This window comes from Octodon degus, unplaced genomic scaffold, assembly GCF_000260255.1.
Source record: "Octodon degus isolate 3935 unplaced genomic scaffold, OctDeg1.0 scaffold00087, whole genome shotgun sequence".
Lineage (NCBI taxonomy): Eukaryota > Metazoa > Chordata > Mammalia > Rodentia > Octodontidae > Octodon > Octodon degus.
In genome coordinates, this window is record NW_004524663.1 from 3988911 (window position 1) to 4013904 (window position 24994).

The 24994-nt window shown below is 44.2% G+C and overlaps 1 protein-coding gene across 1 annotated transcript in view; it reads left to right on the forward strand.

Annotated features, from left to right (window-relative positions):
* Positions 1 to 24994, forward strand: part of Apba1 (amyloid beta precursor protein binding family A member 1) — a 235413-nt gene that overhangs the window by 194219 nt on the left and 16200 nt on the right. The window contains exons 4-8 of the mRNA XM_023721921.1: positions 1028 to 1123; positions 5872 to 5911; positions 10158 to 10303; positions 23715 to 23747; positions 24749 to 24835. Coding sequence (XP_023577689.1) covers positions 1028 to 1123; positions 5872 to 5911; positions 10158 to 10303; positions 23715 to 23747; positions 24749 to 24835 — 402 coding nt within the window. The remainder of the gene's footprint in view (positions 1 to 1027; positions 1124 to 5871; positions 5912 to 10157; positions 10304 to 23714; positions 23748 to 24748; positions 24836 to 24994) is intronic.

A 24994-nucleotide genomic window follows, 5' to 3' on the forward strand; every position in this document is an offset into this window, starting at 1 on the left:
GGCTTGCATTTGCTCATCCTGTGTTTGCCTGTTTGACTTGGCGACTCACTCAGCAGGCATTATGGAGCACCTGATGTGTGTTGTGCCCTGAACAGGGGTTTCCCGTTCACTTCAGGCAGGGCTGGGTCCATACACTGAGGCCCCACCACACCTGGCGGGAACTATGTTCCTCCCCAAACTTAGTTTTTAAAGCCAAACATCACTTGACAAAGGATTTCTCAGTGATTGAAGAGAACCCAAGATAATGTGATTTGAATGCCAAAACATCTCGGAATCTTCAGTGGGCTGTGGATTAAATCCAGCAATGTATTTGGAGTCTGAACTGAGTAGTAAAAATACAGGGTAGATGGTTTCTAATCACCAAAATTAGCCCAGCTGTTTCTTTAAAAGCAGGTGTTTTAATTTTTATTTTTCCATTCAAAATTTGTTTTTTGGTGTTTAATTATTGTTTGGTTGTTTTACTTTATTTTCAAAATGGCCTCACTAAGGCTGGCGTAAGGCTGGCCTGAAACTCACTGTCCTTCTGCCGTAGCCGCCAGAGGGCCAAGATCACAGGTGTATACTTCCGCAGCTGGCAAGGCGGGCAATTTTGTGTGACTTTCGGTAACCTCAGTATATGAATGTTTATTTCAGAAGAAAAGGTGTTTGTGTAATATCTTTCACTCTCTTCATTTAGGACTAGAAGTTTAAGTCTCTTCCTTTAAAATTTATTTCAACATTTAACCCAAGGAGCGGAGGACCAGAGCAATAAAACTGAGGCCAGGGAGATAGCTCAGCAGCATAAGTGCATGCCTGCAAGCGTAAGGTCCTGAGTTCAATCCCTGATACCCCTCCCCCCAAAAAAGGGAAACCAACTTAAATGCCCCTGGCTTGTTCTGCACATTAGTTTCTTTCCGAAGGGTTTCTCCCAGCTCCAGTGTCCCTTTGGGTGCTGGATTGCCCCTCTCTGCCCATCTCCTGCCCTCTGGGCTCCCGAGGAAATGTTGCTCAGATTCTCACTGCTGCCTGTCCTCTTGCTGTGTTCCAGTCTCCGTCTCCTGGCAGTTCCTCACCTCTGGGCGCAGAGTCATCAAGCACACCCCTTCATCCCAGCGACCCCGCGGAAGCCTCCACAAACAAAGAGGTAGGTGCTGTTTTGTTTTATTCTAACACCGCTCTGTGCTTTCTTCAATTCCTATAGAGCTCCTTTCTAGTGTGCCATTTGTCTGTTAAAGCCAGGTTGCCCCACTTGGTAGCCACAGCCGTCTATTTTGATAAATAAAATGAAGAATTTATATCACATTTGAGGTGCTAAGTAGTGACCTGTGGGTAGTGGCTGCTGTACTGGATGAAGCAGGTGACAAAATATTAGTGTGATTGTAAAATGTTCTATTGGACAGGTCTGAACATGAAAAACTGTGTCTGCACCCTTCCTTGGGCCACTGGGCCCCTTCCTGTACCATAGATCAGCAACTGCTTTGTAGCTTAGATAGTGGGTTGGTTTCTTAAATATGCATTTATTTCAGTGTCTTTCATAAAACCTTGTCATTTTCTCTAATGTTTCGAGCTCATACCAACTGTCCAAGCAACCCATCTGGGCAGCATCCTGACTCTTTCTAAAGCACTGCTGTCCAAGACAATGTTGTGGGAGGTCGTAAGGAGCTCACTAGACTCGGGCACCTAGCCAGCCCTTGAACTGCAGCCTGGGGGATGAAGAACTGATACTTTTAGATTAACTTAATCAGCCACATGAAATGCAGCCACAGGCTACTGACAGAGCAGCCTAAGGTCCCTTCTGGACGAGGTGCATGCGCCCCTTTCCTATGGAGGACAAGCAGCTTGGCTGTACAGTTTTCTTTCTTTCTTTTTTTTTTAACCTTTTTATTTTTGAAAAATGCAAAATAGTGATAAAAAAGCATTAGAAATGATACAAAATTTCACTAAACAAAGTAATAGAAATTCAACAATTGTTGCTGTATTACATGATGCTTCTTCAAATTAGTTGCTCAGATTATGAAATATAAATGTGCAAAATTATTTAAAAAATAACAAAAAGATAAGAAATTCAAAAGAAGAAGTAGAAGAAACAAATAAATAAATAAAACCGAAACAAAATTTTTAAGGGTTAGTTGCTCCTTTCAAAAGACCAGCAGAAATCGGCAATAAGTTACCTACACCACTCTACTTACATACCAAAGTATACCTTTTCTCCTTCACTAAATTGTGCTTTTCTCTTCCTAGGTACTCTTTACCATTGAACAAATTCTTTCCCTTTCATAGTATCTATTGTATGTTTTTAATTTTAATTACTCTTTCAAGTTCTCACACTAGCAAGATAATAAGACATTTGCACAAGTGGATCTGATTTATTTCACTTACCAATATAGTCTCTACCTGTATCCATTTATCCACAAAAGCCTCAGATTTATCTTTTTATAGCTGAATAATAATAAATTGTGTAAAAGTACCATATCTTTTATCCATTTTTTGTCAGTTGATGGGTATTTGGGGTGTATCCAAGATTTAGCTATGACAAACTGAGCTACTACAATATTGGTACATATATATTACTGTGGTATGATGATTTCAGTTCTTTTGAAAAAATACTGCAGGGGGAATAGCTGACTTAAATGAGATCTTCAATCCTAGCTTTTTGAGGAATCCCCATGTACAGTTTTCAATGAGAAGATGCTACCTGCTCCTCCTGAGTTCTGGGGCTAGAAAAGGGCAGGTGTTTTTTCTGAGGTGGAGTCCAGTGCCTCTGCCAGTATCCAGTGTCCTGTGGCATACAGGTGACTGCCAGCCTATTTGTGGCCCAGCCTCGGGTAAATGCTGGCTCATGCAGTCATCTGTACATTCCAGATACATTTGCGTGGTCTGTCTCTCATCCACCCTGAGGAGGCCGGTTGAAGAGGTGAACCACATCATGAATGAGTGTCTCATGTGTCCTTGTTTTGCTGATAATTTTATGTTAACTTCAGTGTAAAAAAACAGTTTGTTTTGACCTGAGTGGCTGGTCACTGCTAAAGCCAGTCTTAGTTTAAGTTTATGCTTAGCAGATCATGGAATACACATACTATTCATGTGAAGAAGTCCACTTTTATTACTGCGTATATTAAACACACAGACCTCCTTTAGTATAACCCGAACATGAGAATTTAGACTGAAAATCTACTCTGTTCTCTGCTCTACCTTCAAAGCTCAGTCTGTTGGAACAGGAATGGCCATGGCCCAGGTCCCCCACCTCTTCATATGGCTTCATACTTACAGCGTATGGATGAGTTAGGACGAATAGTAAGAAAGAATGACCTCTATAGTAAGGGGCATTAATTATCAATTGAGCATTTACCCTGTTCCAGGCTGGGACTCCCAGGTAGCATCCCATTGATGTCTTGTGATTATTCTCTGAGGCAGCAGCTGTCATTGCCTTTGTGTATTAGTAGAAAAAGCTGAGAGGCTGCAGAACGTACTTGGGGTCCCAGAGCTTGTGAACGGTCAGCCAGGGTCTGAGCCCAGACATCCTGCGGGCCCGTGCTCCTATTGCCAGGAACTGCTGCCCCTAAAGAGGGGCACGTGGTTGCAGGTCACAGACTGTGTGCAAGGTAACCTATGTGTCATTGTTCCAGCTGTCAGCTTCCAGCCTCTCTAGTGTTTTAGGCAGCCCCCCAGAAAAACCCTGAGGATCTTGTCCTTTAGCATCTTAAATACAGCATTATGCATTCTTGAGTACTACGGGTCAGCTGGTTTCTTCTCAGTCCAACATGTGAGAGAACAAAAGGCTAATCCATCATCTGATTATGATCAGCCTTTGATTAGGCATCAGGTATAATGAGGCATATTGTTAGTTTCTCAGTTCCTATAAGACTTGACGTGTGTTTCTGCATAGCCTCAGAAATAATGATAAAATCTTTGTAAGAAAGATTCTTTCATTTCACAAAACTCTTTCTTGGAGAAAATTTACTACCCCTTTAATCTCTATTAAAGAAATCTAGTCATGAGCATAGAGAATAAATGAAAGTACCAAATGCCCACCACTATAGCGCTGAACAAAGTCATAGCTTTTAGAGTAATTCTTCTGTAGCTTCTACTAAAACCTGGACATTGTCTTTAAAGTTAGCATTGAGAAAAGTACCCTAATAGTCCAAGAAAATCTGCATTGGCTTCTTGGCTATAGCTAACGGCTAAGCCCTTCTGATCATACAAAGTAGGTTCTTATACTCCAGACCTATCCCAGAGCTCTAGCTTTTAGAGACAAGGCAGAGACAAGCTTTTTAGAGATGGGCTGTGAAGTAATAAGGTAAAATGTTTGGCCCATAAGAAGAGGCTGACTCTTACTGCATACCATGCAGTTATAGATGGTCTGCTTTTAACCAACCACTACTAGACACACTTGAGCTCAGCTGGGCCTGTCTTTTCACTTGTGAGTGGAAAGAAAAAGTAATGTAAAGCACTGATGAGTTTATAGCTCTTCATCCCCATGTATTTAACATGCACTGGTGGGCAGAAACTTCTTGTTCCTGGCACTCAAGAGCCCCAGTGCCTTAAACATGAGGAGCCACTCATCCCAGCGAGCCCATCCACAGTTCCCTTCCAGGAAAGCGACCCATCAGTGTGTTCTGTGATTCACCACACAGGGCAGCTGCAGAATTCTTATCATCATCCTGAACTGAGTTAGAATCTTAAGACTAGGTTTCTTTGGGTGCCCCAGTTTTCACTGAACAGTTAATGCTACAATTTGTAGAATATTTTATACACATTAAGCATGCTTTTGCATTCTCATTTTCAAGTAAAGAGCACAGTAAAGGTGCTAGGTAGGATAAAAAAGTTATCCTCATCAGACCCTAGTCCTCACCCTGAGCCTACCCCTGTAGCACTCAGGCCTCCAGATATACTAGTTCTTCAGGTCGCCCCTGGAGTGGCTAGGCTGAGTTAGTGTCCCCTTCTCCAAATCTAAAAGGCATGTATGTAAACAATAACATAATACCTAGTGGATCCTTAGCAGTGAGAATTTTGGCTATATGGTCCTACTTTTTGCCATGCTAGGGACTCCTGTTTTCCTCTCCTGGGCCACTTATATCACCCTGCCCTGGACCAGCCTGCTGTAGGGTCTGTGCCTGTGCATTTCCTACTCTTATTTCACATCAAGTTTTGTCTCGGACGTTTGCCTTTAAGAGGGACCCATGGCAAGCTGGGCTTGTCTCAGTGCTAGCCACTGAGAACATGAAACTGCCAACCCGTCACATTCTAGAAGGTTCTAGCACAGCATGTCCACTTCCAGCCATGCTGTTAGAAGTGTTTCCTTTGCTATGAGATGTTACTTAATATAAGAAGTTTCATGATTTTAATTTATTTCTTTGTTATGTTGTCTTAAGGTAACGTACAATGATTTATATCATGATATTTTTCAACTAAATAAGTTAGAGTGAAAGGAAGGGGGTAAACAACTAGCACACATTTGTAACACAGAGATCCTTGAAACAAAGACCTGAAGTAAAATTCTCTGAGGGAATTCTTAATTTTGCATTCAATCATAATATTGTTTCTCTTACTGATCAACACTTTTTGACATGAACTAAGACTTTAGATTGTGCCTTTTTAACTGCTGTTCCTGATGTAGATTTTGGTCTATAGGTTATTTTTTAAGCTGACAGACACCTGTGAAATGTGTAGGGTCTTCTGATTATCTGCAATTTAATCAAACTGTTCTAGCTTTTACATAATCTTTAATAATGAATGCATGTTTAGCCACACTGTCTTTGCCTGTAAACCGTCAACAACTGGTTAACAAATGCCACTGGTGACGTGTTTCTTTTTCATGTTGCCTGGGTGATTGTGCTGATGTATATTTCATCATGCTTTGCCCTTTCTAAAACCTCTTTGTCTTAATTACAGTCAAGAAAAAGCTTGGCTTCATTCCCAACCTACGTTGAAGGTAAGAGTTGAAAATATTGAGCACTAAATCATTCATGAATTTTTCATTATTTGAGACAGTTGAAACTCTAAAAAGAAGGAAATATCATAGAAGAAAAGCCACAAGGTTACTAACTCCAGTGCTAACAATCTTAGGGTCTTAAACTAAAAGAAGAGTATCTGTGAACCTCTCAGAAATATTCCTCCCTGTGGGGAGAGAGACCCTGAAGCTGTGGGCTCCCCCCAGGGTGGCACAGCCTAGGGAGGCATCCTTATTTGTACCCCATATGTCTCCTGTATCTGTCAAGAGCAAATCAAGTGAGATGAATTTAGTGAAGGAGCTTTGGTCCTCACATGAGAAAAACATCCCCAGTAAGGCCCATTTCGTAGTTGGATGAACTGCTAATTACTCATTGGATGAACAAACAGATAGTTTCCAGCAGGCACTTTTTGAAGCATTTTGCATATGATTCTAATTGACTCCTATATTGATCTCTCATGAAGTGAGTTTTTAAATTATCTTCACATTATACCTGAGAGGATGGAGGTATCAAGAAGGGTGACTAACCTGCCTGACATCAAGCAGTTAGCAGGTAGCAGAGCCAGGTTAGGAAGGCAGCCCTTGATGCCAGCTAACTTGGTGATTTTCTCTAGAGCTCTAGAGCCAGGGCTAAAGACCAGCGGTTCCACACCTCACCCAAGACTCAAGATTGCGCCACCCAAATGGAGTGCACTTTCTCATTCCTAGAACCCCCTTCTGGGTACAGGTGACACTGATGCTGCTCCAGGGCTGGGGCAGATGATTGTTCTAGTAGGCCAATTCCTACCTCCTTGAAGAGACTTTTTAGGAAGCTATGTCCAGCCTTTGGGTCCTGTGAATGAACAGCTGCCCTGTTTTGCTGCCTGGAAATGCATTAACAGAATACATAAACCTTCATGAACCCATGGGCCTGAAGCCTGGGATAAGCTAATAGTTCGGTAGGTTTCTTACTGAGTAAGGTGCAACCTATATGCCCCATGTTGGGAGTGATGTTCTGAAATGCCAAGAGAACATCTTGCAGAGTTTTCAGACGTTTGGAAACCCCTCCTCCATAGTCATCCCAGTAGGCCTCGGGTCTGGGTGAGGATGGAATGCACTCCTTCTTCCTGAGAGCAGCTCCAAAGAAAGGTAGAAATGTGTCCCACAGGGCCACAGTGAAACCTGAACTTTTTTTTTTTAATTTTATTTGTGTGTGTGTGTGTGTGTGTGTGTGTGTGTGGCCAGCTCAGCCCACCAGGGGGTGGGGCTGACTGGCATGTGGTGCTGGGGGATTGAACCGCGGTCCCTGTGCTTTGCTAAGCTTGTTCTAAGTAGGTGCATTAGACCACTGAACCATCTCACCAGCCCAACCTGAACATTTTTGATGTAGGGTTGTTATGACTTTGCTTTTTAAAAAAATATACCAGCACCCAAACTAAATCCAATTTCCTTGAAGGGTAAGTGGCATAAGATCATATCTAACCTTAACATTTGTTTGCATCCAATTTTGTGTCTTTAGGTGGTTGGCATTTATACTTAATTGGATTTCCTTTAAACATACCTATAATCTCACACTTACTGTGGTTGAAAGGGGCACTTTTCAGGGACAAGAGCTAATCAGAGATGAATAGACAATACTGTAAGTCCCATAGGAAGGGACCGTTGAGAAGAAGGTAAATTCCTAGTGTGCTGTGGAGGCAGGTGGCTATAGACCTCTTAGAATGTGCAGAAGTCTTCCCTAGAAAGATCAAGAATAGGACAAGTACTGGGTTTCCTTGTTATGGTCCTAACAAGATGCTTTATGAAAGGCTTTCCTAAAATATTTTTAATTTCTTTGTTCGACTACCATGTGTTTAAAAAATGAATAGATTATTTAAGTCTATACCCTGGTAGATAGCTTATCATGAGAAGCAGCTGTGTAGACTCAAGATGAGTTTGATAGTTAAAAATTAAAATAACCATTGGGCCCAGGAGATAGCATAGCAGCATAAGTGCCTTCCTGGTAAGCTCAAGGTCCAGAGTTCAATCCCTCGTACATAAATAAACAAATTCTCTCCAAGAGGAAAAGCAAACTGCTGAGCTCTGTGTGTGTGTGTGTGTGTGTGTGTGTGTGTGTGTGTGTGTGTGTGTTACAGTACAGGGTCTGTAGGGTCTTACTATGTAGATTGGATTTGTAGTGATCCACCTGTGTTCAGCCTCCCAAGTGCTGGGATTATAGGCGCGTACCACCATGCCAGTCTCAATCTCAGTCTCAGTGCCCTGGGGGTGGGGCCAGCATGGCAGACCAGGGATCAAATCCCTGGCCCCCGTGTCTGCCTAAGCAGGCACTTTAATCTGCTGAGCTGTTTGTTTGTTTGTTTTTAAGTTCACTGAGTACTTTATTATGAACTTTTAATCTGTATAATTAGATTAAATCTTATTTTACCTCCCTTTTTTATTTTTTTAATTTTTTTCCATAATTTTATTGATAAATAGCAATGAGACAGTTTCAAATCAAATCGATAGGACAGTTTCAATAATTAACACACTGCATACATTCTTCTTAGTGGTTAATTGCTGTACAAGATGCGGACTTGAGATCCTATTTACAAACACCATTAGAACAAATCATTCTATTCATTAAGAGAATGTAACTATATATCTATCCTAACCACTTTGAATACACAGATACAAAATGGACATTCATCTGTATACCCTTTTTTTATTAAGTTCCGTTATTTGAATATTATAGGTGTGTAAACTCAGCAAAATATTCTAAAAGAGTCCAGTAGCCCATAATAGCATTGGGTCTTCTGTTTAACTGGCACTGTCAGAAATTGTTGCCCTGAGTCCCCCACAGCTCAACATAACAGCATGGCTTTATTTCTTATATTTCGTTTTTATACTTTCCTTCTGGATGGTTAAGACCAAGGTAAAGCAGGACCTATGCAACAAGAGTTGCAGCTTTTGGGTCTGATAAGGTCAGTGAAATCCCCTCAGGATTTATCCTGAGATCCTGTACCTCGGATTGTAGAACCTTTGTCAGTGTCAGCCATGTGGATGAGTCACGGTCATTGCTTGGCCAATGTGCTCTCTGTGAAAGCCTGAGAGAGTGTCTTCTCCCCATGTGACTCTCCTTAGGCACACTCTACATCATCAATCACTTTCCTCTTTGGCCCCATAATCTCCTTGATCAGAAAATTTGGGACACTACTGAGTTACATGATGTTACAGTACAAGTTCTCACATGTCCTGAGTCTTAATTGACCTAGAAGGCTAGGGCCAAAATGTTGGCTTTCCTTTCAACCCTCCTTTTTCTCTAATTTTTACTGAGCTATTTGGCCAGAATAATTTGCTTAGCTTTTAATGGTGGATTAAATGTATATTTTATTTTCCCTAGATTTGGCATTTTTCAAGTCAAAGGAAATATTTCAGTTACAGATTAAAATGCCTATATCAGTGAACCTGTTATAAAGCTATTTTGGTCCCAAGTAGGTTTGATGTACGGAGTATAGGTGATTCTTATTAGAATCAGATACCTCTACTGAAAATACTTAAAATTAACTTGATTTGCTAGAATGGTAACTGAGAACAAAAAATTCTAATTTTCCCTAGAATTGATCTGTGGGAGGGCACGGATGGTAAATATTATGGTGTAGAAATTGACAGTATGGGACCTCCTGTGGGGAAACAAATTGGGGTCAGGAGCCATTAAAGGAATCTGGATATTCCAAAACAAATATTCCAGTTTTCTGACTTATGGAAATCATTTATTCCACTATAGAGGAGGGAGAGATGAATGAGTGGCAAGTTGAGTAAGTACCATACAAAATCGCGTTTTCCAGTAATAGTCTTCTGTTCGGCCAACAGAGTATCTAGCAAAATCCAGGTGATACCCATGAGGTAACAGACATGAGCTTCCAAGATGAATCTGACATGGTCCTTTTCCCCAGAGGCTTCATTGTTTTAAGAGAAGCAACATCTTTCATTGCTGGATTTTATGCTTCATGTTTAAGTAGAGGCTCAGCCCATTTCTCACAGTAATGGACTGGATTGGGGGAAGTGACTAGGAAACCATGCCTTCTGTCTGAGAAGGAGTGAGAGAGGACAGACAGAAGTGCCTCCAACCCCGGGCTGCCCCCTGCCCAGGGATCTTGGCACCTGGCCCACCCAGGCCAAGGGTGAGTGTGGGCAGGGCTGGTGCCCTCTCTGGGCTGGGCAGGCCCTCCCCAGGTGGTTTCACTCATCACTGCTGCTCTGTATGTTACAGTTCCTGGACCCTGTGACCCTGAAGACTTGATCGATGGAATCATTTTTGCTGCCAATTACCTTGGCTCCACTCAGCTGCTCTCCGACAAAACTCCCTCCAAAAACGTGCGCATGATGCAGGCCCAGGAAGCAGTAAGCAGGATCAAGGTGAGGGGCCGTGTGGTTGGAGGATGGTGGGCAGCTTCAGGCACCTGAGCCACCTGCAACATCACTCCTCCCTGTGGATCTGGTCCTGAGTTTAGGGAGAGGAGGGAGGTAACATCGCAGGCAGTTGTCCCTCCTAACAGTGCTAAGCAGAAGGAGATTTCCTGTGTGTACTAGAGTCTTTAAACATCATGTAGGTTTTTCTAAATGGCGACTTGTGAGAAAAAGTAAATATGATCGTAGACTTTGAAACATTGATACAGGTCAGTGATGTGAACATTCATGTACAGCGTTGATTCAAACTAGGTGTCGTTGCTTTCGAACCTGTTAATTCTGTACAAGCCGGATTGAACTGGCTTACTCATATAAATTGAACACTTGATCAGTCTAACCTAGCTAGTCTAACCAAGTTAGGGCAAATCTAACCCAGTTTAAACTAGTTTAAGCCAGTCATAGCCTGTTTGAATCTGTTTTAGCATGACTTAAAAGCATCAGTTCTGTCTGATCATGCAAGAACCACTTTCATCTGGTCTAAGACATTCACAACTACTTGAAACCAATCAAAATCAGTTTGATCCCATGGACACAGAGTTCTAGATGCATGAGCTGTCCCCCAGAATCATGGACAAACCAGGAAGACAGAGACACTTACCGTGCACTCGTGGCAGCCAGATGCTGCTGTACCCCAGCTGATAGACTGCAGCCAGCCACCCCAGAGACCCCACATGGATAGCTCCTTGCTGAAACACAGAAGCAGGTATTTTCAGCAAGTTAGGCCTCATCAAAATAAATTTTATTCCATTTCACCTGCTCATAATTGAAATCTTTTAAGTCACGCCTAAAGAGCCGTTCCCCTTCCCTGTCTTCTTACACATTGCAAAATGTGTGCTGGGGGTGGGGGCATTGGGGTGGGGGGTAGATAAAAAGCATGAATAAGAGACTGAGCTGAGACTGAATATTCTTGTCGCTGTTATGTGTATGGTCTAGGGAGAGGAAAAGAGAGTGATTGGTAAGGGAAGATCTTTACCTTAAGCTCACCAGCTCAGAGGAAGCATCAGCCCACAGGTGCACAGGGCGTGCCCCAGGGAGCCCACCACCTGAGAGGAGGGACCACCAGCTCAGAAGGGAACTGCCAGGGGAGCGGTGGCTGCTCTAGGCCTTTTAGCTAACCAATGTCTGTGATGGCCGCATGTCCAGGCTCTGCCGTGTGGTGGATATTGAATAGGTCGTTATTTCCATTGCTGCCATAATTATGGTGACCGTGAGCCCCCAGCTGTGCTCCAGTTCCCGCAGTGCTGTGCAAATGCCACCAAGTCCCTGTTGTTGCTTCCTCGTCATGCAGCTTTATGTTGCGCCTGCTGAGGGCCTGCCCCTGTGACTTGCTGCTCACTGCTGCTTGGAGGAAGCACTTCTCTTCAGAACCTGCCCTTTCCTTAACTACTCCTGCAACTTGTGGCCCTCCGACTAAGTACCCTAGGGTGGATGAGCCCAGGAGTAATTGACATTATTGCCAAACTAATGTCAGTATTACAGACAGGATTTACTAATCCTCCCGGGAGCCCATTCAGCTGCCTCATTCTGGATGCACAAATCTTGTTTGTTTCTCAGAAGCCCTACAGCCCCCTCCCAGTCCGTGTGTGTCTTCTCCCAAAATAGCCCTTCCTACGACATGAAGAGTGGGAGGTCCATTCTTACAGAAGTTTCCTTCTGTGCTTCCTCCAGCCCTTCACAGGGATCACCTTTCCCCACGTCTCCCAACAGGATAACTCCATGACAGCACAGAAAACAGTAGGCCCTTCACCTCTCTGGCACTCTCAGGAGGCCTGGAGAGCAGTGGGAAGCCAGGCTTGGTTGAGCTGTCCGCCCAAGCTTGTGTGTTAAGAACTTGGTCACACTGACAGAAAGCTGCCAAAGATAAACAGCTGGCAAGAGGAAGGTGTCTTTCGGCTCATGCTTTAGAGGTGGTGTGGTCCACATAGCTCTGAGCCTGTCGTGCAGGAAAGTGCTCACCTCCTGGTGACTAGGAAAGAGGGAGAGACAGAGACAGACAGACAGACAGACAGACAGACAGACAGACAGACAGAGACACGCACAGAGAGAAAGGGATCATGATCCTCCTCTGCCCTGCTTCCTGTAAGAGCACAGCTCTTGACTATACCCCACCTCTTAAAGGTTCCTTCACCTCCCAAGAATGCCGTAGTCTGGCAAACAGGCCTTTAATGTGTGACCTTCGGGGAACATTCTAGACCCAAAGTATATGTAGTGCTTGGCCTAGGTTCCTCCTCTCTGTTTTCCCGCCCACAGGAGGTGACATCAACAGCAGCACACTTCCCAGTGGGCTTCTGCGTCTCAATCCCACATCTTCCAGGCGCAGCATTGGAAAACACCACACAGCCTTCTCAGAATAAGATACTTTTCAGGGACCTTCCTACACTGCCTCATGTAGGAAACTTTGAAAGCAGGCTGTGGAGATGTTTGCCAGTTGCTCGGGCTCCCTGGGTAGCATACCCAGCAACCGTGTTCTGACTGGGTGGTCCTGTTAGCTTCCAGAGGGAGAAGAGACCCGCTGTGCCCTGTGCAGGGGCAGTGCCCAACGGATGGGTATGGGCAGTTCTGCATGTCACAGTAACGGGCAATTCCAGAGCCAGAGCAAGTAGGTACACTTGTCACTCTAATGTCCAGGACTGAGCCACATGACAGATTTATCTCCACCCAAATGTCACAGTGTCCACATCAACAAACAGTCACAGCCCAATAAGGTGATCTTCCAAAGAAATCAAGTCTCCCCTCAGGGAGGGCTAGAGACACTGGAGAGGGAACATTGCATGTTGCCTGGAGGCTAGTGTCTCCTGAGTTTATCCATCGAGACTTATAAAATCTTCAGATTCAAGTTTTATTTGGGGCCCTTTGTGTATTTGTTTTCTGCCCGCCCTTGACATCAATCAGTGAATTGACAGTCTTTCCACTCCTCTTGGGTGCTGAATGCAGGACTCAGCTGGCCTTCAGGGGAGGGCAGGCCCATCACCCGAGCACGTGGGATACATAGGCAGCATCCCTGTGCGAGGCCCCGTCGGCACCGGCTGGATCCTGAATTGTGTTTTCTCATTGAAACAGCAGCATCCAATAGTGCTGCTTTTCCTGAAAGTCCTGCTGCCTCCGAAGAAATAAGAAATTTTACTTTGAAGCTTCCAAGAGGATGGTTTTTGGAAGCTCCATAGTTCATTTGAACCTGCAATTAGAGGACTCTTATCAATCAGCTAGAGGCTCATTAGAAATACATTTTAGACCTGCCTATAGTGGCATAGGCATTTGGAAAACACATTTATTTTTATAGGCAAATTACTGTAGTGTGAGGAATTCATTATAGCATGGTACAATTAAATGGTTACATTTCATTTATAAGTATCATTTTCCAGTGTGTTTCTGTGCACCGGAAGGAACTGCTCCCTGTCATTAAATATTTTCTGCTTCAAATTCCTTTTACATCTATTTAAATTCCTGTCAGATTGTTTGATGTTACACACAGCCAGCAGCCTTTCCCACTAAGCAGCAAGGGCTGTTAATCTCAGTACTCCCTCGGCCCCCCTGGTTGGGTCAGGAAGTAGGCTCAATGCATAGCACACGCAGAGCAGAGCCTTTATCCAGACAGGTCTGGGCTGTATGTGCAGTGAGTTTGTGGTGTGTGCCACGCTGTGCGTGGGGGACTTGGTGGCCCCTTTCCTGAGGAGAAGCTGACCTTTCAGGAGCATGTTGAGGCTGCTCAGCAGAGGGATACAGCACATAGTGAGGCTGCAGATTGCCTAGTGTGTGTCCAGGGAGGAAGAAGGAAGGAAGAAGGAAAGCTCTGGGCATTTATTCTGTCATCTGTTTAGCAGTGCCCTCATCCACCCAGCTGACAGTAAGGTCTCACTGGTGACTCGCCTTCACAGAGGCGGAGCAGGCTCCTTCTTGCTCTCGGCCTCTCCAGGCAGAGCCTCCCTGTGCCGCTGTCTGTTCCCTCAGCCTCCAGGTTCTGCTTCCTGCCAACCCTGGTGGGCTCAGCAGATGCTGCCCTCCAGCCCAAAGCCTCCATTTCAAAGCAGTCTTTAATTTCTGGACTGTTTATTGTGTCTGTCACTGACATAGCACCACCTGTGTGCAAAGATTGCTCATGAGATTTACACTGAGAGAGAATTTGGAGCTTCTACATAGTGTGAGGAGAGAGAGAGAGAGAGAGAGAGAGAGAGAGAGAGAGAGAGAAGGAGAAAGGAATTTGACCCCAAAAAGCAAACTGTCCCTCTGCAGTCTCCCAGTGTTAGGCGCTGGAGGAGTCAAAATGGACCAATGCAGTCCTTGAGAAATTTGTAATTTAATAAAAGGAGCCAGAGAGATGGCTTAGTTGAGATTTCTGTGAAGCAGCGTGTTTGAGCACAACAGGAGGACTGAAAGCCACCTACCGTTTCTCCCCTCATCTTTCTTTAACCTTTCTATAATGTGTCATTTTTGCATTTCGTATTCATCATTTTTTAGAAAAAATGCTGTCCTTCCAGGAGTAAGCCCTCCCTCACGGCGTAGGCACACATTAGAACAGTTGTTCTCAAAGTGTGTTCCCGGAACCAGCAGGATCACGTAGGTACTTATTAGAAGTGCAAGTTCGCAGGCCTGACCTGAGACCCTCCAAGTCAGAAACTCAGAAGGTTGGGCGGTAGCTTTCTAGAAGATTCCGGCACGTGCTGGTGCGTGAATCCGTACCACCCGGCACAGCTGAGTATGTTCACCCGACTGCTCTGCAGAATTCTAGTCAAGCCCAGCACTTGTCACTGATATAAATTCAAGAAGCTCTGTAAAATATCCTTGTATGTTATGCCATGTGTTTTCCTAGTTTAAAAAAAAAAAAAGAAAATTTTTTTCAAAGTGGATGAAGTGGTTCCCAGCACTTGCCTCTTCTTCCACAAAGATAACCCCAGGTAGTATTGCGTAGTTGCATTTTGTGCGGAGTGACCGTGGGAAAACACTGCAAATGCAGCAGGAGAGAAACTGTCACTGATTCCGACTCAGAGGCCAGGGATAACAGCATAAAAAGAGAAACCGAATTCCCAGCGCGTATACCTCGGCTGCACATTGGAGGGAAGGGGACGGAGTGGCTGCCTGCAAGCTAGCACTGTGGATGCTATCAGCCCTGGCCACTGGGGAGGTGCACAGTTCTTGCAGGCTTAAAGCCCACTTGGACAAGTACCCTGGAATCTGTGCAGTGGCCTTCCTTAGAAGCGGATCTCATGTCACCGTCAGTGAACACCGGATGGCTACTAGAGCCAGGGGCCAACCTGAGAGGCAGCTACGATCGACTTCAAGTTACTCTGAGTGTTAGGAACCCTGACACATCCCCTCACACGAACCCCAAGGACATTCTATTCTGCTGACCTCACGGTTAGCAGCCTCATACTTGGCCCACCAGAGTGACAGTCACTGAAGCCTTCCGGATACCCAGCACTATAGGAGATGACGAGGAATGGAGGACAGCACCCCTAAGAGCCAGGAGACAGGAAGCTTTCATTCCGACCACAGGATGGCAGCCACACATAGACTCACACCAGTGTTGGGACAGAAGGCAGGTGTCCATACTGTTCTTCTATCCTTCCTTGTACCTCTACTGGTGGCTCCACAGAGAATCAAAGAGAAAGGAGACCCCAAGAGGCCCCTGCTTTGGCCTTGTCTTACTGCTAGTGGGTGGGGATGGGAAGGAGCCCTGGCTGTCACCCTACTCCTGAGTTCACAAAGATAGGAGGGGCCTGAGGGGCCAAGGTCCCACTCCTAGTTGGGCACAACCCTAGTAGTGGCAGAGAGCCAGAGACCCTTACTACTGCCAAAGCTAGCAGCACCAGTATTGAGGAAATCTCTGTCACTAGAGCCCAACACTCACACTGTAGGAGCAGTTAGTTGTGAGCACGTGCACCCACTGCTGGCAGTACCACGTCTGTCTGAGCTGCCAGAGCTTTCCGCGCTTGCACGATCAGCAGAGACAGTAGGTCCCTCTGACTCGGCCACAGCATGTGCTGCTCAGACTCACTAAACGTGGGCAAAGAAGCTGTAGGGTGACTACACTACGACCCCAGCTAGAATCAGAGACCACATGGCATATCTGCTACCCCAGACATACCTCCAGGGGGAAGCTGCTTAAACAGAAAGCACCCACTAAAAGTAGTAATGACAGTCCCCAGATGCACAAATCTCAACAAAGAAAGGTGAGCAGTTTGGAGTAAATATGAGCTCACCAAAAGAATAGACATTTCTAGCAGCAAGGATGAAATACCCAATATTTCATCTTGGGTATTTAAATTCAAGAAGCTCTGAAAAATATCCTTGTATGTTTTGCCATGTGTTTTCCTAATTTTAAAAACACAGTAGGACCTCAGCTTATGAACTTAATTTGTTATGATTTTGGAAAAGAGGGCTGTGTTTGTGTTTGTCACTCAATGCAGTTTGCAAACAAAAACAATTTGCCTAGCACTTTTGTTTGTGAATATCAAATTGTTTTCAGACAAAAGCATTGTTTCAGACAATGAACCAAGGCACCACTGTGTGAGTTAAAGCAGAATAAAAGTGGGAAACTCATCAAAGAGAGCTTTTGAAAAACAGAAACCTTGGAAATGATGACTTCAGCTGGATAAAAATACTGTTAAAAGCTTCATCAAAAGAAGATCTAGGCCGGGGAGATAGCTCAGTGGAATAAGTGCTTGCCTGGCAAGTATAAGGTCCTGAGTTTGATCCCTGATACTGGGAAAAAAAAAAAAAAAGCTCTAGCAAAAAAGAAACTTGAATTTGAAGACAGATATTTTAAATATTACATTTAAACAAAAAAATGAAAAGTGCACTTTGAGACTCCATTTAACAGTCACCTGCATCTTTGGGATCCCTGAAGACAAGCAGATAAAGGTTAAGGACATAGAGAACTTTCATAATCTTGGAAAAGACATAGACTTTCAATGAAAAGAAGAGGGTTTTGACTATTTTGAGAGGGATGGATGGTTGTGTGCCTTTTACTGTAATAATGTTTAAAATTATCACTGAATTCATCAAATATTTATGGCAGTTTCTGTCGGCGACAATGCAGTGTGTCCTCACTGCATATGACACCTGTGCCTTCCTGCTCCTCCCCAAGTTCAGAGTGGCCCTGAGAGGCGTGCATTCCGGATCAGTTCACATGCAGAGGCGTCTGCAACGCAACTAGGCAGATTCATGGAGAGGCTCCCTGAGCTGCTTCTGAAAGTGACAGTACCGAGGCCAGGAGTACCCTGTTGTCAAAACCTAACCGGCACACAACAAAGAAGGAACCACATACCACTCACACTGAGGAACACTGAAGCAAATGTCCTCAACAAAATATGAATTGAAGGCTGAAGTTCATCAGAATGATCGTTTGCCACAATCAGCTTGGTGTCGTTGCCGTGATACAAGAGTCATTCAGTGTACAAATCAATAAATGTATTTTACATCAATAAAACAAAGGATACAAATCATATGACCAGCTGGCCAAATAGCTCAGCAGATTGAAACGCCTGATGCCCAGGCCTCCCATGCTGGCCCTACCCTGGGGTACACTGAGACAGCGATTGAGACCGGGCGTGGTGGTGCACACCTTTCATCCCAGCTCTTGGGAGGCTGTAAACAGGCAGGTCACTAGGAGTCCGATCCAGTAGTGAGACCCTGAACACTCTATAGATCCTTCCCTAAAAATAATAAGTAATTGTATGACCATGTCAGTAGATGCAGAAAAGGCATTTGATACAGTTCATTGTTTCCTCATGATAAAAGCCTTGAACAAACTAGGCATAGGAAGATCATACCTCAACATAATAAATGCTGTACATAAAAACCTAGAGCAGCACCATGCTGAAGGGGAAGAAGCCACAGCATTGTTCTGAGATCAGAAACAAGGCAAAGACCCCGCTAGACAAGGGTGTTCACCTGTCGTCCTAGAAGCTCTGCCCGAGCAACTAGGCAAGGGAAGGAAATGAAATACACACAGGAAAGGAAGAAGTCGGATTGTCCTTGGTCTCAGTTGATAGGACTCTGTACAGAGGGAAACCTAAAGGCTCACCAAGAGACTATTAAATCTGGTACAGGAAAGTATCAAAAACAAAATCAATGTACAAAAGTTAATAGCTTTTCTATATGCCAGTGGTAGCAGATTTGCTGGGACAGAAATCATGAAGGCAATCCCATTCTCTACAGCTGCAAAAAAAAATAATAATAATAATTAAAAACCTCTGAATAAACTTAACTAGGGCAATGAAAGACCTCTACAGTTAAAATTACAAAACACTAATGAAAGAAATTGAAGTGCCAGAAAAATGGACTTACCATGTTTTGTGATTAGTATAATTAATACTGTTAAACTGTACTCGAAAAAGTGATCTACAGATTCATTGCATTCTCCAGCAAAATATTAGGGAAAAAAATCCTAAAATTTATATGAAAGCATGTAAGACCAAATAACCAAGCAATTGTGAACAAAGAGAACAAAACTGAAGGTGTCACGTACCTGATTCTGTAACATTCTACAGAGCTGTGTTAACAAAATCAACATGATATTGACATAAACACAGACATACACATGAGTGGAACAGAATAAAGATCAAAGAAATAAATCCAGACATCTTCAGTTACCTGATTGTCAACAAAGGCACCTGTCAAAATCATTACACTGGAAGGGTGGTGCTGGGAAACTGCGATCCAAGTGCAGGGGACCTGAGGGTTGACCCCTGGCCTCCACTGTGTGCATGGTGTGCATCAACTCATGGACCAAAGACCTAAATTTTGGATTCTAAAACTACTAGAACAAATAAGGGGCCAGTAGAATTAATTTCTCTCTGGCGAGTGCAAGGTCCGGAATTCAATCCCTGGCACGAAAAAAAAAAAAAAAAAACAGGAAATACTTCCAGACATTAGTACAATGATCTTTCTAGATAGGACCCCAAAAAGCACAGGAAACAAATGCAAAAATTGACAAGTAGGTTTTTATTTAAGAAAAAAAAAAAACTTCTGCACAGCAAATGAAGCAAAAAAAACAGTGAAATAACCTACGAAGTGGGAAAAAATATTTGGTAGCTAGTTATCTGACTAGATTAAAATCCAGAATATATATGAAGAACTCAAACTTAATAAAACAAGTAATTCAGTTTTCAAGGGATGGCTAGGAATGATGGGCTACACTGCTGCCACTAGCTACACAGGATGCTGAGGCAGTAGGGTCAGGGTAGCCCAGGGGTGTAGAGTCAGCCTGGACAGGATAGCAAAACTCCATCTCAAAAAAGGGGATGGGCTGGGGAGGTGGCTCAGTGGAATAAGCACTTGCCTGGCAAGTGCAAGGGCCTGAGTTTAATCCCCAGTTCAGCCACAAAAAAAAAAAAAAAAAAAAAGTAGGGGGAGGGATCTGAATAGACACTTCTACAAGAAATTCAAATGGCCAGAAAAGTTCAATATCATTAGCCATCAAGGAAATGTGTATCAGAGAAAGCTATAATGAGATACCATTCCATCCGCATTAGAATGGCTGCTACCCAAAAAGCAATAATGCTGGCCAGGATGTGGATAAAAGGAAGTCGTATGCACCCTTGGTTGTTAAAGTTAGTCTAGATATTATAGAGAGCACTCTGAATGTCTCTCTGCAACAGCAAAAGTAGAGCTGCCATGTGATCCGTCTATCCCACTTCTAGGTATGTATATATTTTTTAAAATGAAATTACACACCAAGGAGATACCTACACACATGGGTAAGATGTAGAACGAGCACGGTACTTGTCAATAGAAAATAGAGAAAATGTAGTATAATACACAGTGCAGTATAGCCATAAATGGGAGAGAGATCCTGTCATTTGCAGCAAAATGGATGGAATGGGAGGACGTTAAATGAAATAGGACACCAGAGGACAAATGCTAAATTTTTTTCTCAATGTGGAAGCTATTTTTAAAAAGGCAATTTAAGACTGGACTAGTGACTAGCAGAGATTGGGAGCGGTGCTGAGGTGAGAGATGAAAAAGATGGTTGGAGATGACCCTGCGTGCATATGCGGACACGTCCTACAGGACTCCGCTAGCGTGGGCAGTCAGTGACAAAGGAACACGCCCTGAGGAGTCCTGCACTAAGGACACTTCATCTCTAAGCCCCATGGTCATATGAGCACATGATGCATGATCACCAGCTGCTGCCTGCTCATGCCTTGTGGCTAGTGCTCTCTGGAAGCAGTTTTGGGAGAAGCATCTGTGGAGAGCTTTGTCTTCCATCTTGTCAGTCTCCCCTGTGCCCTAGAGAGAAGCACCCCTGTCCCACACAGTGGTGACGTTGCTCTTGTCCTGTCAGGAGAACGTTAAACTTGAGGCCAGTGCCGCTCATTCACTTTGTCTTTCTTTCTGTCCACTACAACTCCATCCTGACATGGCACCCTCGTTCCCGCTTAACTCTCTGCTTCTCAGCCAGAAGATGGGTTGGCTGGCCGAGCCCTGCCCGAGCCATCGAGGCTGCTGCCTGTCCGTGCCCAGCGTGCTGTCTGCATCTCCATGATTCTGTATCTATGAAGTCCACGTAACTACATCTCGGATGGTGTTTATGCATCTTGTAGTACACATGTGTTTTGCAAGGAACATTCATTATTAAGTACTCTTATACCTGTCTTTACTAGCCTGTCCTACAGATCAGAGTTTTCATTGTTTTATTACAATGATCCCTAACTTCATTCCACATCCTGGTCACAAACTGAATTGGACAGGAATCTAATCAAATTTGCCCATAAGGTTAACATTGAAGCTAACCATTGAATCAGATTTGGTTCCCATCCAATTCAATGGGTGACCAGAAACATGGAAAGAATTAAATTCATCAACTGAAGTACAATGTATTTTGTTTAGATGTCAATGATTAAGATTTTGTTATAGAATTAGTTTCTGTCATGGTAGCTTTGTCTGAGTTATGCCATTTGCCATCTTGTTTGTGTGACCAGTAAAGAATATACTTGCATCCATAAGCAGTAGCTCATTTGCTTCTCAAAAAGGAGAGGGTCAGAAAAAAAAAGAAAAGAAAAAACAGAAAAAAAGGGAGTGGAGATATAGCTTAGTGGCATAAATGCCTGCCTGGCAAGTGCAAGGTCTGAAGTTCTATCCCCAGTACGAAAGAAAGGAAAGGAAGAAAATCAAGAGGGTCAAAAATTCTGCAAAGTGAGAACATTTAATCTTATTTTACAGGTAAACTGAGTTCATAAGAAACAGGCTTACCCAGCCTGTAGCAGGTGATGTAGAATGTACTGTGGGATTGCCTGCCTTGGAATCTGTGTTCTGCCACTTTAAGTTGGGTCTCCAGTCGTTATTTATCACTGACCCCGCTCAGAACATCCCAGCGAGACCCTCACATTCCACACAGGCATGCATGTACAGCGCACTCAGGACCACTTCTCAGATACATGGATGTCCCTGCTGTAACGCCCAGCCATTAGGACGACAGCAGTTGCTGCTGTGAGGAAGACAGGCAGCTGCTGCCTTCAGCCTTTTCCAGAGCAGAAGGAACTAACCGCCAACTAGAGCTGTGGGGTGGCTGGGTGGAAGCGCAGCCGCCCTGCTTTCCGGGGGTACCAGAGGTTCGCGCCTTGGTGTTTAGCTGGCCGGCTCTCCCGCGTCTCTACAGTGGGGTAGTGCAGACAGCACATTTTAGTCATTAGTAAGAGAGGAGCGCTGCTGAGAGCAGAGGAGATCCTGCCAGGTGAGTACCAGGAGGGCGACCCAGCAGCTTTTCCTCCGCCCTACAACCACATCACAGCAGCGACCACAGATTGGCCACTGGCTCTCCACTATTCGCTCAAGAGCTGTGTGTGTATATATTTAGCAGGCCTTAAGAAAAGCAGGAAATTGCATCCTGATGTAGGTAATTGCAATCACATTCAGCAGGCACAAATACGGTTCTTAGTATCCTGTTCGGAGCTTTGCATATGCTTGTTGTGGCCTCAAAACAGCCCCATAAGGTAGATGCTATTTTTAATCCCCCTTTAGGGATGACACAGCCAAAGGAGAGAGATGCTAACTTGCTGCTCAAGGCTGCACTAGGAGAACCAGGATGGGGCTTGAGATAGTCCGGTCCCAGCTTTTATCAACTATGCTGTCTTTTAATGATTAGCAAAAGAGAAATATCATAACCATTTTAGTTAGCTGTAAACTATGTTAACGTACGAATTTAATGGACGAGTACTGCTAGAGATAAAGAATAACAACACTGAGAATACCAGTTGAACAGGGAAACATAGTATCCTAAGTATGAGCACCTTCTAATATAGCTACGGGATAAAGCAAAGCTTTTTCAGAACTAAAAGGATCCATAGACAAATGTAGAGTAGCAGCTGGAAATGGGAGCACACCTTGGCCAAGTAAATAAAAGAAACAGACAAATAATTAACAGACACCTAGAAAATGGGAACAGTCATCTTAACCGATGATGGTATTTTGATGTCTGTGTAACACATTCAGCACACTCAGTTGTGTGCTGAGTCACAACCAAGATCCAGCAAATGTCAAAATATTGAAATCATGCTTCGTTTGCTCTCTGACCCTAATAAAATTAATGTAAAAACGAGTACCTAAAGATAACTAGAGAATTCCCTGATGTGTTGAAATTTATAACACAATTCTGAATGACTCGAGGTTCAAGTGAGAACTTACCGTTGAAATAGAAAATATTGTAATGGAAAACAGTGATTACATTGTAGCAAGCCCAGACTTCTGGGACACAACCACAGCAGTGCTTAGAGGGAGATTCATAGCATTAAATATAAGAAAAGGGCTTGGTACCAGGAGTTGAACTCAAGACCTTGTGCTTGCTAGGCCAAGAAGAGGGTTTGAGGAGTTTTTTTTTGCTCCGAGTGCCTTCAGGGCAGGTTTGGCTGGCTTGAGCTGTGGGAATCGAACCACAGCAACCCGAGCCTGACTCCTTTGTTGAAGCAGCCACTTAAAGAACTGAGCTATGGGGCAGTCCCCCAAGAAGAGGATTTGAAAGGCCATAATTTATCTCAAGAAGCTGAGAAGAAAATGGGCAAATTAAGGCCAAAGAAATTAGATATAATCTAGGCTGGACTCAAAATAGTAGGAAAGCAGGCATACAATAAAGAAAATTTAAAAAAAAAAAGTTGATTCTTTGAAGTTAAAAAAAAAAGTCAATTGCAGTTAAGCGTAAGAAGCACCTCAGTACATTTCTTCCATCCCACGTCCCTCACCACATACTAAATTCTGAATACTTGGGACATAATTTATCTTTAGAGTAGGGCTTTGTAAGCCAGTCCTCTCCCACCAGAGCGCTTTATACCATGAGTATTGGTCTTTCGGCTCCCCTTTGGACTTTGAGTCTCTGCAAGTTCTTTTCTAACTATTCTCCTGTCTCTGTTTGTTCCATGCTAAGCAGATGGCCCAGAAATTAGCCAAAAGCAGGAAGAAGGTGCAGTACAAACGACTTCATCAGCTTGGTGTTATGCCTGTTCTTTTCATTTGTTTATGTTTTGCCTTTTTATTATTTCCGTGTTTTTGTTTTCTGCATCCAGCAACTTTTTGTTCAGATTTCGTTTTGAACCGCCCCATAAACCAGCGTTTCTCAAAACACTGTTGCCTCAAGTGGCTGTTTTCTGTTGCTCATGAGCCATTTCACTTCAGAGGAACGATAGGGCGCAGATTGGAGATGCTAAATGGATCCCATAGTGGAGCGGAAGTTCCAGTCATTTAGGAGCAATGATGTGACAGGGACTTGGGTCTGTCCTATTCTAGCTGTTTGATTTGGGGATTTGTCAGATTGCTGGATGCAAAAAAGAAAACTCGCTAATAGCCACACATGTGCAGAGTTCAGCCCTGAATGAACCCGACTGTGCTTTTTTTAGCTGTGGAGCTTCTAGGTGCTTATGAACTACTCTGGGGACGCTGCCGCCTCGGGGCTCTTTCGTGGCGGGGTGGCTCCAGGAGTGGGCAGCTGCTTGTGTTGCTCTGGTGGTGTGATGACTTGAAGACCTCTTACCAGAACTGCATCTGAATGGCTTCCTTGCACCCGCTATAAATATTGCCCTCCATCGGCCTGACCATGGGCAGACTCTAAGAGACTTTCCCCAGGGACTCGGGTGTGAGTTAGTCACCCGTACCCTTCAGTGTCTAAAGCCCTTGCAGAAAGGGCCATTTCCCATCCTTGGGCAGACGCAGACCTACCATGCATTTCTGCTTCTCGAGGGGAAGCAGCAGAGCGCTTTCTGCCTCTTCCCCAGTAACCCGGAGGTGCTGATTCCTCCATGTGTCCACCCTCTCCGGGTTCGCTTTGGCCTTGGCAATTGAGCCCTGGAGTCAGCATTGCCGTTCTGGTGACTGTGTCTTGGTGCCTCTGTGTGTAAGCCAGCCTTGCGCATTCCCCTGGGCCTGGCCAGTGTGGTGAACTTTCTCTCTGTGTATTTTTCCTCTCAGGCTCCTGAAGGGGAATCTCAGCCCATGACCGAGGTGGATCTCTTCATCTCAACCCAGAGAATCAAAGTATTGAATGCTGACACGCAGGTACCACCTGGCTCCCGCCGTACTGCAGTTTATGCCTGGGGCAGAGGGAGCCTGGGCTTTTTTGTCATCAGTGTTATTAATGTGGACAGATAAACCTTTTAAGAAATTTTGTTTAAAATCACACACATAGGCACGGAGGCACATGCCTACAATCCCCTA